Raw genomic sequence first — 17,043 nt, forward strand, 5'->3', positions numbered from 1 at the left:
TACCATTTTGCTCAACATAGCAATATTTCATCTATACTTAAAAAAAAAAAAAAAACAGAGGTCTTATGAAAATATAAATTGGCCAGAAATACCCTCCACTAACTCTGTCAGAATATCCCAGTTGAGGAATGGAATATGGTGTGTGTGTGTGTGTACACACCTATATATGGCACCTGTATATTCAATAAATAATTCTGATACTTGGCCAGAGTTGAGAATGACCAGCAGTTCAGCATACACCATCAATTTTAAGTATATAATTGCGCTTTAGTAAAACGTAAGGAAATCCCAGAGTAGAAATACTTTTTAGCTATATTACAGGTGAGAAAATAAGTATAGCCTCACCCAACTTAGACTACGGGGGCTTTACAACATCACAACAGTTATTTCCAGACACCTGGGGACATCATCCCTGGTCTTGGGCAAACCACTCCTCTAGCCAGTGGCTGATTTATTCTCACTCCCATCTAACGCTTCACTGCTTCTCTTGTTCAGAAACCTAACCTATTTATACATACCCATTTTCTGATTTATTTTTTTCTGTATTAAATTATCAATGCCATTGGCACAACTTTGTTTCTATAGCATAACCTATGTCTCTGCTGGTTTTCCTTACCTCCACTCCTTACTCTTCTAGGAAAAAAATCTCTGCTTTTTCTTCTCAGTTTAAATTATTTTACTAAAAGGTCTCTTAACCTGTACTTTGTAGGCTTGCTGTACTTGTGTGGACACTCTCCCATAAACACTGTTAATACACTTTTACTTATTAAAAATAAACTTATTTGGACAGGAAGTTCCTTTTCTTTTCTTTCTTTCTTTTGAGTCGGAGTTTCACTCTTGTTACCCAGGCTGGAGTGCAGTGTTGTAATCTTGGCTCACTGCAACCTCCACCTCCTTGGTTCAAGCAATTCTCCTGCCTCAGCCTCCTGAGTAACTGGGACTACAGGCACCTACCGCTACACCCAGCTAATTTTTGTATTTTTAGTAGAGATGAGGTTTCACATTGACCAGGCTAGTCTTGAACTCCCGATCTCAAGTGATTCACTGACTTAGCCTCCCAAAGTGCTGGGATTATGAGTGTGAGCCACCAAGCCCAGCCTTCTTTTTCTTTTCTGGTTCCTATTTTTTTTGGCCCAGGCTGAAGTGCAGTAGCACCATGATGGCTCATGGTAGCCTCCACTTCCCAGACTCAAGTGATCCTCCCACCTCAGCCTCCCAAGTAGCTTGGACTACAGGTGCACACAACCACACCTAACTAATTTTGTATATTTTGTAGAGATGAGGCTTCCCTCTGTTCTCCAGACTGGTCTTAAACTCCTGGGCTTAAGCAATCTACCCACCTTGTCCTCCCAAAATGCTAGGATTATTGGCGTGAGCCACCAGGTCTGGCTGGAAAGAGAATTTCTAACAGTATCCTCTCTTAAACATTTGTTTCAAAAATTTTACGAACTTAATAGTAATTAAATTTGATTTTCAAAATTCCCTTGAATACCTTCTTAATAGCACACAGAAATCACAATGTATTTTACATTTGTTGTAATTATTAAATTGTGAATCCAAACTTACACAAAGAAAAACCTGTAACATTACACCCATACTTATAAAAGATGCCCTCATACACACAATAAAGCCCTTGGGCAGTAGTGAAATTGGTTAGCGACTGTTTTATGAAAGTGCTGTTATGGTGACTCAGTTTAATGAATAAATCAAGGATAATTAATAGACTTAAAGTTAGCTAATATGACTTCCACTGCGAGTTATACAATTATTGGTACTTATTCCCCTGCCCACAAATAATGAATTAAAGACTCCAAAATTCTTTTTACAATCTTCAGACCAAAATCCAGAATTTGATTAAAAAAAAAATGTAAAATACTTTGTATCTAAAGCTGGTGGTTAAAATAACGGTGAATGATGCTTCAAGGCTACGTATCCCAAAATTTCTCCCTGAATGATAAAGAGAGTAAATGAATATGTGAATTCAAAAGTTTGAAATTTGGCCAGGTACCCTGGCTCACGCCTGATAATCCTTTCGGAGGCTGAGGCAGGTGGATTGCCTGAGCTCCAGAGTTCAAGACCAACCAGGCAACATAGCAGAACCCGTTTCAACAAATAATAGAAAAAAAAGAGCAACATTTGGTAGTCCCAGCTACTTGGGAGGCTGAGGTGGGAGGATCATCTGAGCTCAGGAGCTCAAGACTGCAGTGAGCCGTAATCACACTACTGCACACCAGCCTGGGTGTCAGAGTGAGACCCTGTTTTAACAATAAAAATACAAGTTAGAAATTTGGCCAGCTGCAGTGGCTCACGCCGGTTATCCCAGCACTTCGGGAGGCAGAGGAGGGCGGATCATTTGAGGTCAGGAGTTCAAGACCAGCCTGGCCCAACATGGCGAAACTCCTTCTCTACTCAAAATACAAAAAACTTAGCCGGGCATGGTGGCATGCACCTTTAGTCCCAGCTACTCGGGAAGGTGAGGCAGGAAAATCACTGGAACCTGGCAGGTGGAGGTTGCAGTGGAGATCACGCCACTGCGCTCCAGCCTGAGTAACAGCGTGAGACTGTCTCAAGAAGAAAAAAAATTCTGTATGAACAGAACAAAATACCCTTAAATTTTAGAATACACCTGAAAGATGATTCAAAATATTTAGGAAAAAAGTTATAGGAATCAGGCAAATTCTGAGATTCCTTTTTCCCTGCAATCAACATCAGGAGTGCTGCTGCTGTTCCCAAAAAGATGGTAACAACTGCCACATCACATGTTTTCTTGGCTCAGACATAAGGTTATGTAGTGGTTGTTCAAGAATGGCTGGAATAAAAATCTAGGACAATCATTTTTTTTTTTTTTTTTTTTTTGGTTTGAGATGGAGTCTTGCTCTGTCACCAGGCTGGAGCGCAGTGGCACAATCTCGGCTCACTGCAACCTCCGCCTCCTGGGTTCAAGCGATTCTTCCACCTCAGCCTCCCGAGCAGCTGGGACTACAGGCGCATGCCACCATGCCCAGCTAATTTTTGTATTTTTTAGTAGAGACGGGGTTTCATCATGGCCAGGATGGTCTCGATCTCTTCACCTCGTGATCCGCCCACCTCGGCCTCCCAAAGTACTGGGATTGCAGGCATGAGCCACCACGCCCGCCGACAATCATTTTCTTCACCAAGTTAACTAACCTCACAGTGACTTGGTTTCATAACAGCAACATAAGGATAACAGAATAGCAGCAATAGCTCCCACCTATCTCATAAGATACTTTGGAGGAATTATATTAAGATTCAGAATAGAGCCTAATATCTAGTAAGTAACAATAATTGGCTGAAAAAATCGTTTTTTAAAAAAATTAGACATATTCATGAGGTAAAAGTACAATTTTGCTGCATTGATACATTGCATTGTGGTAAAATCAGAGCCTTCAATCAATCCTGGAAAAGAATAGTTTTAGAAAAAAAATTATGTCATGAAAAACTTTTAATATACAAATTCATCCAGTCAAGAATTAAAAACTATAGAAGTATCAGCTCTAAATCTGCCACATCTATCTCTTCTATACCTTAAGCAAGTACTCAGAAATAAAATGCTTGAGGTGCCAAAATACATGCATATGAAGTAAGAAATAAATGCAAGGTGCCAAGGCATTCTAGGTTTTCTAATAAAATTGTCACACAAAATAATATTATATTAATGTTCTACATGTTAGAGTGGAGAAGTTAATCACTGACGCAAAAAAGGAAAAGAACACATTATATACAACGTCGATAGAGAGAATCACAATTACAAACATCAGCCTGCATAGGAAAATCTTTAATTTCAAAGTTAGAAATATTTAAGTGCTAGTCATCGTTAAATCAGATTGTGGTTAGAAGAAACGGTAGTTTAAAACTAATAGTTGATAAGAAATTTGGTAATTTTAGAGTCAGTGTTTTGTTTTTAAATGTGTGTGTTTGTGAAGAATGTTTTATAAAATATAGACAGTACTATAAGATATTCTAATTTTTCTGGCTTTATTAATAAATTCTTTATGGAATTAATTTGATGAATTTCTATATTCCGAATTTTTCATGGCATAAATTTTTTCTAAAACTAATTTTTTCCAGGATGGATTGAAGGTCCTGATTTCACCACAATGCAATGTATCAATGTAGCAAAATTGAACTTTTACTCCCTGAATATATGTAATTAAAAAAATTTTTTGAGACAATTATTATAACTTGGCTGAAAAAAATGAACACAACACAAGAATTTTGGCCTGTACCTCCCAGCCATACTCAATCACCTGCTGTGCTTGACTCAATGATTATCAGAGTTGTTTGTTTTCCTTCTGCTGTATTCCCAGTTCAGGCAGCTCAGTAGTGGCCTGTGATTCCAGCAATTGAAATAGCTGGTAAGTAGTTTCTGGTTTGTTTTCTCAAATTTTCAGGGGCTTTCTCTACAAGTGATTTTCAGTACACGCCCCTCCACCCGTTGTTTATTCCTTTACCCTCAGGAAAACCCTCAGCCCTGCATCTCTGGTCACCGGCCCCCGTGGTACGTTTACATATGGCCACCAGGTGTCACCCTTCTCTCTACCACCATGCTTTGTGAATGGTTTTACCAGAGGTGAACGATGAAACATGGTCTCTGCTAAAAGCACAAAAATTAACCGGGCGTGGTAGCGGGCACCTGTAATCCCAGTTACTCGGGAGGCTGAGACGGAGAATTGTTTGAACCCGGAAGGCAGAGGTTGCAATGAGCCGAGATTGCGCCACTGAACTCCAGCCTGGGAAACAGCAAGACTCCGTCAGAAGAAAAAAAAAAAAGGGGGAATTTAAAATGTAGGTCTTTGATTTTTCAAATGTAGTTGACCTTAAGAATTTATGAATAGGCAGGGTGCAGTGGCTCACGTCTGTAATCCCAACACTTTGGGAGGCTGAGGCGGGCAGGTCACCTGAGGTCACAAATCGAGATAAGCCTGACCAACTTGGAAAAACTCTGTCTCTACTAAAAATACAAAATTATCCGGGTGTGGTGGCGCATGCCTGTAATCCCAGCCACTTGGGAGGCTGAGGCAGGATAATCGCTTGAACCCAGGAGGCAGAGGATGCTGTGAGCTGAAATCCTGCCACTGTACTCCAGCCTGGGCAACAAGGGTGAAACTCCATCTCAAAAAAAAAAGAAAAGAATTTTTGAATAAAACCAGAAAAATTGAGGTAAGAAAAAAAGAAAACAAAAATAGGACTAATAATTTCTGTTAAAAAAATTAACAGGCCATAGTTTGTGATGCTTAGTAAATGTGTTGCTGAAATGTGTAACTGTGAAGACTTGGGGGTTTCTTGAAATCTCACCCCATGTGAAATGAAACCAATATAAAACAAATGATTACCTAATGAATTGTAACCTATTATTTATGAAACAGAAGAGTAAGTGAAGCCTTACGGCAGTCTGCTTTGAGTACAGGACAATATTAAGAGAGAAAGAATTTGTCCTATGCTTCCAGAATGGTTTGTTGGTAAAATAACCAACAATAACCATTATAATCTAAGTCTTACAACTTAGATTATAATGTCCCCAGAGTGAAGAAAAATAATTAATTTGGCTACCACAGTTTAATGAAAATATTTCATATAACAAAATGTAAAAAAAATAGACAAATGTCTCCAAAATGACAAAGCAATTAAATATATACACAAAATGAACAAGAACATCAAAAAAATCATGCAGTATACAATATACATTTATTAAAGTATATGTATTTTTAATGCAACAATAATACTAAGAGGTAACATACAAGTCGTTAATAGTTTATCACTGGCTAATTAAATAACAGCATTATTTTATTCATTTTTCAGCTTTCCTACAATAAGCAGAAATCACATTAACCTTTTTTTCTTTTTTTTTTTTTGGAGACAGAGTCTCGCTCAGATGTTCAGGTTGGAGTGCAGTGGTAAGATCTCGCTCAATGCAACTACTGCCTCCTGGGTTCAAGTGATTCTCCCGTCTAGGCCTCTCAAGTAGCTGGGATTAGAGGCACCCACCATCATGATTGGCTAATTTTGGTATTTTAGTAGAGACACGGTTTCACTATGTCGACCAGGCTGATCTTGAACTCCTGACCCAGGTGATCTGCCTGCCTCCACCTCCCAAAGGGCTAGGATTACAGGCGTGAGCCACTGCACCTGGCCAACATTTACCTTTTTCTACATAACTTTTCTAACCAGAAAAAAAGAAATTGGTTTAAAATAAGAGACAAGATATCCTTGCTAAAATGTAATGCCTACAAAATAAACTTTTGAGCTATACATGGTATCCTAAAGCACCTGCCCTGCAAGACAGAATGCTTGTATCACATTTATGCAGCCAAATGCATGCGGCAACATAAAGTAAACACATGCCATCTGGCTATATATATTAAGACTCTTTTGAACATGGTCAGGTGAATCGATTTCCCAGAATCTAGCAATTCCTGAGAGTCCTGGTTAGACTTTTTTTTTAAATGTGCACCAGAACCCCAGTGACCCCAGGACAGGGCCTGGGAATCCTCTACACTGCTTGGTGGCTTCCATTGTGCCATCTCAAAATGAAATCGCTTACTACAGTTCATCAAGGGAAATACCACCAGGGTTCTGACTCCAGAGGCACTGGCCTAGGGAAGACACTGTGTGTGAAGGCCCAGCAGGGATACCAGCTGTCCCCACCAATCACAGTCCTTGTATAGGAGCCAAAGAAATGAATACCAGAGAGAGCAACAGAGGAGCAAGGGAGTCACATTCTGGCTCCTTCCCACAGGGATTTTGAAAGGAAACATGACAGCTGAGGATCAACTGGTTGTTTTCTGCTGTTTCCCTTCAATCTGATTCACATTCACACAATGAGGCCAGGCATGGTGACTCGTGCCTGTAATCCCAGCACTTTGGGAGGCTGAGGTGGACAGATCACGATGTCAGGGGTTCAAGACCAGCCTGGCCAACATGGTGAAACCTTGTCTCTATCAAAAATACAAACTATTAGCCAGGCGTGGTAGTGGGCGCTTGTAATCCCAGCTATTCAGGAGGCTGAGGCAGGAGAATCGCTTGAGCCTGGGAAGCAGAGTATTGTAGTGAGTGGAGATCGTGCCACAGCACTTCAGCCTGGGCAACAGTGAGAGGCTCCATTTCAAAAAAAAAAAAGAAACACAATGAGACAAGAGAAGAGCCATCTCCTTCCTTCTCTATTTACTACAGGCATCTACCTGAATGTAGTGCCGTATGAGATGTATCAAATAGACTGACTGAGTTTGAAACATGTTTCTATCACTGGCTAGCTATGAGATACTCTATACTTCACTTTCTTTGTCTAAAAAAGAAATGTGGTAAATAAACAGTACCTATCTCATAGAATTATCGTAAGAATTGCATGCAATAATGCATGTAAGTAGGTGCTCAGAAGAGTCAGACACCACATAAGTGCTTCTATCATCATCATCATCACCCTTATGATAATTTTCATTATCAGAACAAGGAGAGACAAGGTAGAAAATTATTTTGATACTTCAGGTCTGGAATACTAGAGTAGCATCCCAAATGCAGGCACCAATGCACTCTGAAGACCTGTAGGACACCTTCATGCAAATTAGAAAAAGACACCTCTTCACAACCTCTTTAAAGATATTCGCCTCCTACCTGCTAAAAACACCCATGGTAATACCCACGGACATCCATGATGCTTTTTCTGGGAAAGGTGCCTCTTCCAGTTGTGCAGTGTGCAGCCTTCATAGCTGTCCAACCCACAGCACAATCGGATGGAAGAGTCCCCATAGCTTGGTGACAGATGAGTTGCTGGGTAACACAGAGGGAAGATTCAAAGGAAAAGTCGAGCGGGTCCAGAAAATACCTAGATACATATGTAAAAATCTGGTAAGATTATGACATCTATGTGCCAGGGTTCAAAGGTTTTCTCAGACGTTAAAATGAATCATGTAAGTCCCCAAAATTAAGCAGCCCTCTTCCAAAAATAGGAAATGAGATGACATAGGTGTATGTGCCTGAGGTGATGGAGAAAATGAAGAAAGCCTCTAGATGCAGCTTGAGGTTCATGAGAGGCAGTTCCAGAGGGGAAGTCACAGCTAGGGATCACTGGCATACAGAAACTCAAAAACCTAAATGGGGAAATCTTTTGGAGGAAATGAACAGAGAAGGCTAAAAGCAAAGAGTTCTTCAGGCAGTTTCTATTTTTAGGTTCAGCTCTGTCCTGAAACACGAAGAGCTCCATAAGTGCACTTCCTTTTTGAGTCTCTAATTCTGTCTCCTTCCCACAGTGAGTCTACAGGCTGCATGTCACTCACATTCGGCTAAGACGTATTGCCCCATGGCTCCTCCTGTGGAGACAAGAGACCCAGGAGAGAGGCATCACAAACCCAGGCATCATCTGGACTCTTCTCTGTTCCTTATTTTCCTCATTCACCTGTCTCAATTGAGACCACCCTCATGGCACTTCTGGATTTCGAGCACCATTATCCCTCATCTGGAGTTGCTTATTGACTTTCTACCTGGCGTCCTCGCCTCCCAACCCTTAACAGCTCATTCACCATATAAGGGAGATTGTGGCTCTCCTTTCTTAGGATCCTTCAATGACACCCCAGTGATCATAACTCAGTGTCTCAAAAGACTCAGGACTCTGAGCTGGCTTCCACCTGCCTCTCTTTTCCCCACACCACACATGTTGAGGGGGTAGAAATGCATAACTGGTGACTGATAGTTATGCAAACTCAGCGTCAAGGTACAGTCATTATTTCTAACCTCCCAGCATGGCTTACAGTCCTCCACTTGGCATGGTTGCTCCGTCTGTGTAGACCTTCCATCATCTTCAACCTCACCTAATGGAATCTCACTTCTCCTTCAAGATCCAGAAGGCTTTCTTTATCCCCAGCTGAATGTGATCATTCTTTCCTTTGACACCCTAAGCATTTGCTCCCTGCCTGCCTTAGGACCTCATGGGGTCTTCTTTAGCTACATTTACTTGCCATCAATTTCACACCCTACCAGATTTGGGTTCTGAGAATAGCCACAGTGACTTCTCAACCTCAAAGCCCCTGCACCACCTTAAACAGCACTTGCAAAATAGTAGGTGTTCTGAAGATGTTTGTTGAAAGTAGAGACTTTCATTCTGGGGAGAACCATTAATTTCTGTCTCCCAGGGAAGTGCTGGTGTTCCCAAAGACTATAAAAGAGAGGCCGGGTGCAGTGGCTTACACCTGTAAACCCAACATTTTGGGAGGCCAAGGCAGGTGGATCATGAGATCAGGAGTTCAGGACCAGCCTGGCCAAAAAATTAGCTGGGTGTGGTGGCGCATGCCTGTAATCCCAGCTACTCAGGAGGCTGAGGCAGGAGAATTGCTTGCACCCAGAAGACGGAGGTTGCAGTGAGCAGAGATTGCGCCACTTCACTACAGCCTGGGCAAAAGAGTAAAACTCAGTCTCAAAAAAAAAAAAAAAAAAAAAAAAAGAATATAAAAGAGAAAAATGCTTCCCACGGATGCCAGATCCCCTCCGCCCTCCCTCTGCCCCTCTTCCTACTGTGCCCTGGGCAGACGTACTAAGAGACCTCCTCCTTGTTCCTACTCACTTGAAGCCTGCCTCTTCCTTAAGATTATGAACAAAATTCCAATCAACAAGATGATGACACAAACAGCAATTCCACTGATGACTCCCATGACGAGGGTGCCAGAGTGTGAGGGCTCTAAAACATATAAAGCAATTTAAAGCCTTTGAGAGCCACCCCCAGCCCACCCCCTAACAAAGAGCTGATTCTCATTTCACTCCCGTAATTATCACCTCGGGCATTCCTCCCAACCCCCAGCAGATTTTCTAAGCTCCTGGTTCTCATCAGTCACATACCCCAGATGGCAAGGAGGGGCTGATCCAGGCCTGGGTGCTCCACCTGGCATGTATATCTCTGCTCTTCCCCAGCGGGTACAGCCAAGGCTATCCAGCCCTGGTAGGTCCCATCCCCATTGGGCAATACGTCTTTAGGTTCAACCTCCTCGGCAGTCAGTGGCTGCCTATCCTTTAGCCACTTCATGGTGATGTTCCGGGGGTAGAAGTTCAGGGCCCGACATCGTAGAGTGGTCACTGAAGAGGTCACGTGATGTGTCACCTTCACCAAAGGAGGCACTTAACAGGAAAGAGGAAGGATAACCAGAGGGGATCTTTTTACCCTTGCCAGAAAGGCTGGAACTTTCATTTCCTTTTCTGGGTTGGAGTAAGGAAATGCCCTTTTAAGGAAAAAAACAAGCTGCAGGAGAGACAACATTTTGTGTCCTAAGATTAGGCTCTTACGCAGTATCACTTGGAGCACAGTCAGATCAGTCTGTTCTCTTGTCCAACACGTAAATATACATACCTGTTACCCATGTTCTCTGTTCTGACAAATAAAATTCCCCTTTATGTGCATTGAAAATGATTGCATATGGATGGTCATTTTCACCTGAATAAACATAATAGGCATATTTCAAAGAAGGGGTCTTGTGGCCGGGTGTGGTAGCTCATGCCAGTAATCCCAGCACTTTGGGAGGCCGAGGCGGTCGGATCACTTGAGGTCAGGAGTTTGCCTGGCTAACATGGTGAAGCCCTGTCTCTACTAAAAATACCAAAAAACCCCACAAAAACAAAAAAAAAATTAAACAGGCATGGTGGTGGGTGCCTGTAATCCCAGCTACTTGGGAGGCTGAGGCAGGAGAATTGCTTGAACCCAGGAGGCGGAGGTTGCAGTGAGCCAAGATCATGCCACTGCACTCCAGCCTGGGTAAAAGAGCGAGACTCTGTCTCCAAAAAAAAAAAAAAAAAAAAGCGGGGCCTTTTAAGACAGATAGTTTCGGTGATTATTGCTATGTTCTGTGAAAGAAACTTTTAACCTAAAGGATTCTGCTACTCTGATAGTTGGCCTCACTTGGTATTTTTTTTGTCCTGGTATTCACGAGACTTGATATCTCTGAATTCTTTTGTGTGTGTGTGTGTGTGTGTGTGTGTGTGTGTGCGTGCGCGCGCATGCGTGTATTTTTGACATCTCTGAATTCTTAACAGGTGTAAATATACAAAGGATTATTGGTTAAATAAAAACAAGGGCTGCAGACACTTCCCTTTGAGCCATATGCACGGAAAAAAGAAATTAAACCCATTACTCGTGGCTGTCTCATACATCTCAATTATAAGGTAGAGACTCTAGGATTGGGAAAGTCCCTTCCCAGAACTTAGAGAGGCATATAACATGAGCCACCTCTTAAACCCCAGCCAGGGATTCCATGCCCTGCATCCTCTTCCACTCTGCCACTAGAGTGTGGGGTCAGAAGGCTGTTTCCACCATACCTTGCTGGTCCAGAACACCTCTCCCCAGTTCTAGCAACTGCTGCAACTGTGCAGGGCAGTCCCTCTCGAGGTAGGCCCTGTTCTGCCGGGCCCGAATCTTGTGCGCTTCCCACTCCAGCTTGGTGGGCCAGGCCCTGGGCTCTGCTGCTCTCCAATCCAGCGTGTCAGAGCAGAATTCAAGGTGGTCCTGCCCATCATACCCATACTTCCAGAAGCCCTCGGTGCTGTTGTCCTCTTTCATTTCGCAGCCCAGGATCACCTGCAGGGTGTGGGACTCTGGAAAAACCCCCAGCCTTGTTACTACAACCAAAGGAGTAGGTCGCTATTTCCACCATCCCCAATGACCAAATGTTCTCAGGAAGAAAATTCCTTCCCTCTTCCCTGCTCCCACAACACCTCAGACTTCTAGCTATTTCCCTCAAGATGCATGAAAAGATGACACGCTCCGACAACCTCAGAAAGATGAGACCACCTCTCCACATACCCTTGCTGTGGTTGTGATTGTCCATAATAGTCCAGAAGTCAACAGTGAACATGTGATCCCACCCTTTCAGACTTTGACTCAGCTGTAGCCACATCTGGCTTGAAGTTCTACTGGAAACCCATGGAGTTCGGGGCTCCACACGGCGACTCTCATGATCATAGAACACGAACAGCTGGTCATCCACGTAGCCCAATGCTTCAAACAATGAAAGACCAAGGTCCTGCTCTGAGGCACCCATGAAGAGGTAGTGCAGAGAGTGTGAACCTGGAGACAGAGCAACAGGCCTTCACCATGTGCAGCAGGAGGGGGCCGGAAGGTTGAGGCTCCACACATACCATCAGCTGTGTCTGTCTCATTCCGGTAAGGGTGAGATGCAGTCCTGTCTTTCCAGTCCTGGTTGCTCCCTCCTTGTGCACCTTTCTCTGCCACATGTGGCTGCCTCCCCTCATTGCCCCCAGACCCTGTTCCATTACTCATAGTTGGACAGCCTCCACTAGAGCTGGTGGATTCTAGAAAATGCTAAGGTGTATCTGGCCGTGGAAATTGAACTAAGGAGTTGGTGCTCAGAGCAAATTTGACCCAAATCCTGAGGAATTCGTTCATGTGGGTTTGTTTTTTGTGTTTGTTTTTTTTAACCACCTTCACAGCTAAAGCTTCTTGTGTGCAAGTCTTTTCCTTGAAATGCTATAAGGATGTGCTGATAAATAGATCAGAGTAACTTTTCTGGATGACAATAGGGCAAAAGCAAATACAGAAGGAGGCCCCCAGAAAGATGAAAGGACAAGACCTCTCGGCAAGTGTGAGTTTCCCGATACCTTTCCTCAATTACAGAATGAGGGGTTCTGGAATGTTTCCCCAGTGCCTACAGGGGCACCTGGCATGTAGTGGGTACTTCAGAAATACTACTTGGAAGAATAAATGATGACACCTAGATTTTTAAGATTTTAATCTTTTTTTTTTTTTTTTTTTGAGATGGAGTCTCTCTCTGTTACCCAGGCTGGAGTGCAGTGGCACAGTCTCAGCTCACTGCAACCTCCGCCTCCTGGGTTCAAGGGATTTTCCTGCCTAAGCCTCCTGAATAGCAGGGACTACAGGCACGCGCCACTATACTCAGCTTTTATATTTTTAGTAGAGACGGAGTTTCACCATGTTGGCCAAGCTGATCTCAAACTCATGACCTCAAGTGATCCGCCCGCCTCAGCTTCCCAAAGTGCTGGGATTACAGGAGTGAGCCACCGCGCCCACCCTTGGCCCTGAACTCTGACACTGAACTACCTATATGGCCTCACCACTTGGATACTTGACTGGAATCTCAAAGTTAACCTGTCCAAATCCAGATCCTTGATTTGCCCTAAACTGCTCTTTCTGCTGCATTCATCAACTCAGAAATGGCATTGCCAATTACCCCACTGCTCAGGCCAATACAATTAAAATAAAGAACAAAGTCAACTTTAACTCCTCTTTTTATGGGGAGTCAGGGGAGACAGGATCTTGTTCTGTCACCCAGACTAGAGTACAGCGGCACGGCTCACTGCAGCCCAACTTCCTGGGCTCAAGCAATCCCCCCACCTCAGCATTCCAAGTAGCTAGGACTACAGGTGCATGCCACCACACCTGGCTAATTTTTCTATTTTTTGTAGAGAAGGGGTTTTGCCATGTTGCCCAGACTGGTCTCGAACTCCTGAGCTCAAGAATCTACCCTCCCTGGCCTCCCAAAGTGCAGGGATTATAGGCGTGAGCTAACAAACCCAGGCAATTCTTCTCTTTGTCTCACACAACATAGAACCCTTCTGCAATCCGTCTCTTGCCTGAACTGTGTCACCGCTTCCTGGCTGGGCTCCCTACTTTTACCATTGCTCCCTTCATTCTGCCTTCCACATATAAGCCAGAGCAGTCTTTGTAAAGCCTATGACGGTCACTGTTACTTCTCACCAGCATTCACACCGCAGCCTACAGGCCCTGTACAAGTCATTATTGGCTCCTCTTCTGAGCTCATTACCTACTTCTTGGCCTCTACCCTCCAGTACGCCTTATGATTCTTTCAACCCTAGCCTCTTAAGTAGGAGATTGTCTCCTAGGTGACATGTGGCAAAGATTACAGGCATTTTTGGTTGCCAAGACAGGGGGAGGCCGCGTACAGTGACTCACGCCTGTAATCCCAGCACTTTGGGAAGCCGAGGCGGGCAGATCATGACGTCAAGAGATCGAGACCATCCTGGCTAGCCTGGTAAAACCAAGTCTCTACTAAAAATACAAAAATTAGCCAGGCATGGTGGCACGTGCCTGTGGTCCCAGCTACTTGGGAGGCTCAGGCGGAAGAATTGCTTGAACCCAGGAGGCGGAGGTTTCAGTGAGCCAAGATTGCACCACTGCACTCCAGCCTGGTGAAAGAACAAGACTCCGTCTCAAAAAAAAAAAAAAAAAAAAAAAAGAAAGACTGGGGGACTGCTCCTAGGATCTAGTGAGTAGGGAGGATGAGCGCCCCTAGGGCCTGGTGAGTAGGGAGGATGAGCGCTCCTAGGGCCTGGTGAGTAGGGAGGATGAGCGCTCCTAGGGCCTGGTGAATAGGGAGGATGAGTGCTCCTAGCACCTAGTGAGTAGGGAGGATGAGGGCTCCTAGGGCCTGGTGAGTAGGGAAGATGAGCGCTCCTAGGGCCTAGTGAGTAGGGAGGATGAGTGCTCCTAGCACCTAGTGAGTAGGGAAGATGAGTGCTCCTAGCACCTAGTGAGTAGGGAGAATGAGCTCTCCTGGGACCTGGTGAGTAGGGAGGATGAGCGCTCCTGGGACCTGGTTAGTAGGGAGGATGAGCGCTCCTAGGGCCTAGTGAGTAGGGAGAATGAGCGCTCCTAGGGCCTAGTGAGTAGGGAGGATGAGCGCTCCTGGGACCTGGTGAGTAGGGAGGATGAGCGCTCCTGGGACCTGGTGAGTAGGGAGGATGAGCGCTCCTAGCGCCTAGTGAGTAGGGAGGATGAGCGCTCCTAGGACCTAGTGAGTAGGGAGGATGAGCGCTCCTAGGGCCTAGTGAGTAGGGAGGATGAGCGCTCCTAGGGCCTAGTGAGTAGGGAGGATGAGCGCTCCTAGGACCTAGTGAGTAGGGAGGATGAGCGCTCCTAGGGCCTAGTGAGTAGGGAGGATGAGTGCTCCTAGCGCCTAGTGAGTAGGGAGGACAGGATACTGCTAGACATGCTGCATGCAGATGGCAGTCCCCGTCCCACCACACACACACAAACACACGAGTAGTGCTGAGAAAACCTGCTTTTTAATCCAACCTGCCAGGCCCACTCAGTTTGCCTGGGAAATAATGCTGGCAGTCAATATTCTCATTTCCTTCGTGTCTCTGCTCAAGTGTCAGAGTGACTTGCCCTGACTTCTCTGCTTCTCACAACACCTGTCGTTTCCTGATGTATATCTTTCTGCTCATTTGCTTACTGTCATCTCTCCCACTAGAATGTGAAATATCAAAGGATAAAGGCTTGTTTCCCTGCCCTATCCCTTGGGCCTAGAACAGTGCAACACATGGTTGGGACTCATTTACACTTGTAAACAACGAATATTTATGCTCAACAGCAAATTTTATTATTCAACCTCTAACACAGTGTGATGTTTAAGAATCCTAGTTATGAACTGGAGACATTAGCTCTGCCACCAAAGCCCTGTGTACCATTGAGCAAATCTGCCGGGAAGCAGGCCAGGCCGTGCACGCCTTATTCTTGTTATGTGTAAAATGTGGATACATAGTACCAACCCTCAAAAAGTGCTGTGCTGAGGCCGGCAGGTGACCCACAGAACACTGTGCCAGACTACAGGGCAAAATCGCTGTTAACTAAGCTTACAAGCAGCTGTAGTACTTGAAATAACATCAGAAAACCAGATTACTTATGTTCTTGGTAACCTGAAAAGAGTTATTTAATCTCAAGTCCAATTAACTTCTAGTAAATTAAGCTTATTAATAGCTCCTACCGCCCTATGCCTAGTGAACGTCAAATAAGATCAGATATGAATATGACTGACAACTGAGTGCACTGCCTACATGTTCACTATCAGTACTCTGACATTCTTTAGAGAAGGCCTCCTGATTACACAGCACATTGCAAATCAATAAAGCCTAGCTGGAAAGAAACTGTTCCGTTCAAACGTTCAAAACTAACATACACTTAATTTTCCAGGCTCAGGAACCACTGCCAAGAGTGGGGAAAGGCCCGAGGTAGGCCTCTCTCAGGAGCCTCCCACCCGAGAGACCTCCACCCCAGGTCTCACCAAAAGTGGGTGGAATGGGGACGAATTCAGATCCCAGCCCCACTCCCCCGTGCCCCCACCGCCCAGCGCTTTCGTTCTGAGATGGAAACCCCGCGCGAGCCCCTCTGTGGGTTCGGTCGGCCTTTTAGGCAGGCACACAAGGAAGAACTTCCTGTTTGGAGAAGCCCGGGGGAAAGCCGCGCAGCTGACACTAGAAACAATAAACCCGAAATCCAGGTGCAACGAGCCCCAGGCTTAGCTGAGCTCGAGTGAGAAACTACGAGAGTTATTTAAAAGTATTCTGGTCTGGGGCAAGGGAGTGGGCGGTTCCGAAAGTCACTCCGAAGAGCCTGGACTGCCGGGGGAAGGGCAGTTCCCGGGACGAGGGACCCCCAGCGGCCCCTCAGTGGCAGGCACTCCCTCCCGGGATCCGGACGCAGAAAGTAGGGGGCGGGGCGGCGGATAGGGCTGAGCAGGTCCTCCAAAGTGACCAAACTCCCGAGCGCAGAGAAATGCTACTTTCGGTTTTCCCACCCCCCGCCGCGCCCCCAGTGCGCCCGCAGCCCTCGGACTCACGCGGCAGGCGCCCCTGCGGGACCGCGGTCTGCAAAAGCGTCAGGAGCAGAAGCGCCGGCCCGGCTCGCGGGCTCATTTCTCCGGCTCTGACTGCGCGTCGCTGTCAGTCTCCGCTTCTTTGCTGGGGCGGGGAAACGAGCGGCTCCAGAAGCCACCCTACGGCTATGGCTTACGCTCAGGAGATGCCCTGCAAAACTTCCTGGTGAAAAGCAAGAGGGCTTCAGAACGTTAATTTCCTCTCCTACAGCAGAAGATGCCTGCCTGTGAAACACTCGGCGATCCAGCGGCCCCTCGGTTTTTAAACCCTGAAGGGGTGTTGCCGAATGGGGAAAGTGTCTTCGCAATCTTCTGATGTAAACTGTAGATATTTAAATATGTAATAATTTCAAGTTTCAATTACACATTTAAAAATGTTATCTCAACCTTAGACCAACTC

At 45.1% G+C, this 17,043-nt stretch overlaps 1 protein-coding gene across 3 annotated transcripts; it reads right to left on the bottom strand.

The window, feature by feature from the left end:
- Positions 1–7,474: 7,474 nt before the first annotated feature.
- HFE (homeostatic iron regulator) lies at positions 7,475–16,838 on the bottom strand. 3 transcript variants are annotated; one of them, XM_032268586.1, is made up of 6 exons: positions 16,608–16,833; positions 11,795–12,058; positions 11,311–11,586; positions 9,844–10,119; positions 9,572–9,685; positions 7,475–8,324 (listed from the first exon to the last, which is right to left on the bottom strand). In XM_032268586.1, the coding sequence occupies exons 1-6, from the start codon at positions 16,681–16,683 to the stop codon at positions 8,284–8,286; spliced, it is 1,047 nt and encodes a 348-aa protein (XP_032124477.1). In that variant the 5' UTR covers positions 16,684–16,833; the 3' UTR covers positions 7,475–8,283. The 3 variants fall into 3 exon arrangements, with proteins under 3 accessions (XP_032124477.1, XP_032124479.1, XP_032124478.1); XM_032268588.1 differs by lacking the exon at positions 11,311–11,586 and having other exon boundaries at positions 16,608–16,838; XM_032268587.1 differs by lacking the exon at positions 9,844–10,119.
- Between the last annotated feature and the right edge of the window lie 205 nt (positions 16,839–17,043).

This window comes from Sapajus apella, unplaced genomic scaffold, assembly GCF_009761245.1.
Source record: "Sapajus apella isolate SASKATOON/1434 unplaced genomic scaffold, GSC_monkey_1.0 scaffold184, whole genome shotgun sequence".
Classification (NCBI taxonomy): Eukaryota; Metazoa; Chordata; class Mammalia; order Primates; family Cebidae; genus Sapajus; species Sapajus apella.

Coding starts and splice junctions, on each gene's coding strand:
- HFE (XM_032268586.1), bottom strand. CDS start 16,683: ATGAGCCCGCGAGCCGGGCCGGCGCTTCTGCTCCTGACGCTTTTGCAG. Junction 12,059..16,607: donor CCCGCAGGGGCGCCTGCCGC/GTGAGTCCGAGG, acceptor CTCTGTCTCCAG/GTTCACACTCTCTGCACTAC. Junction 11,587..11,794: donor CAATCACAACCACAGCAAGG/GTATGTGGAGAG, acceptor GGGTTTTTCCAG/AGTCCCACACCCTGCAGGTG.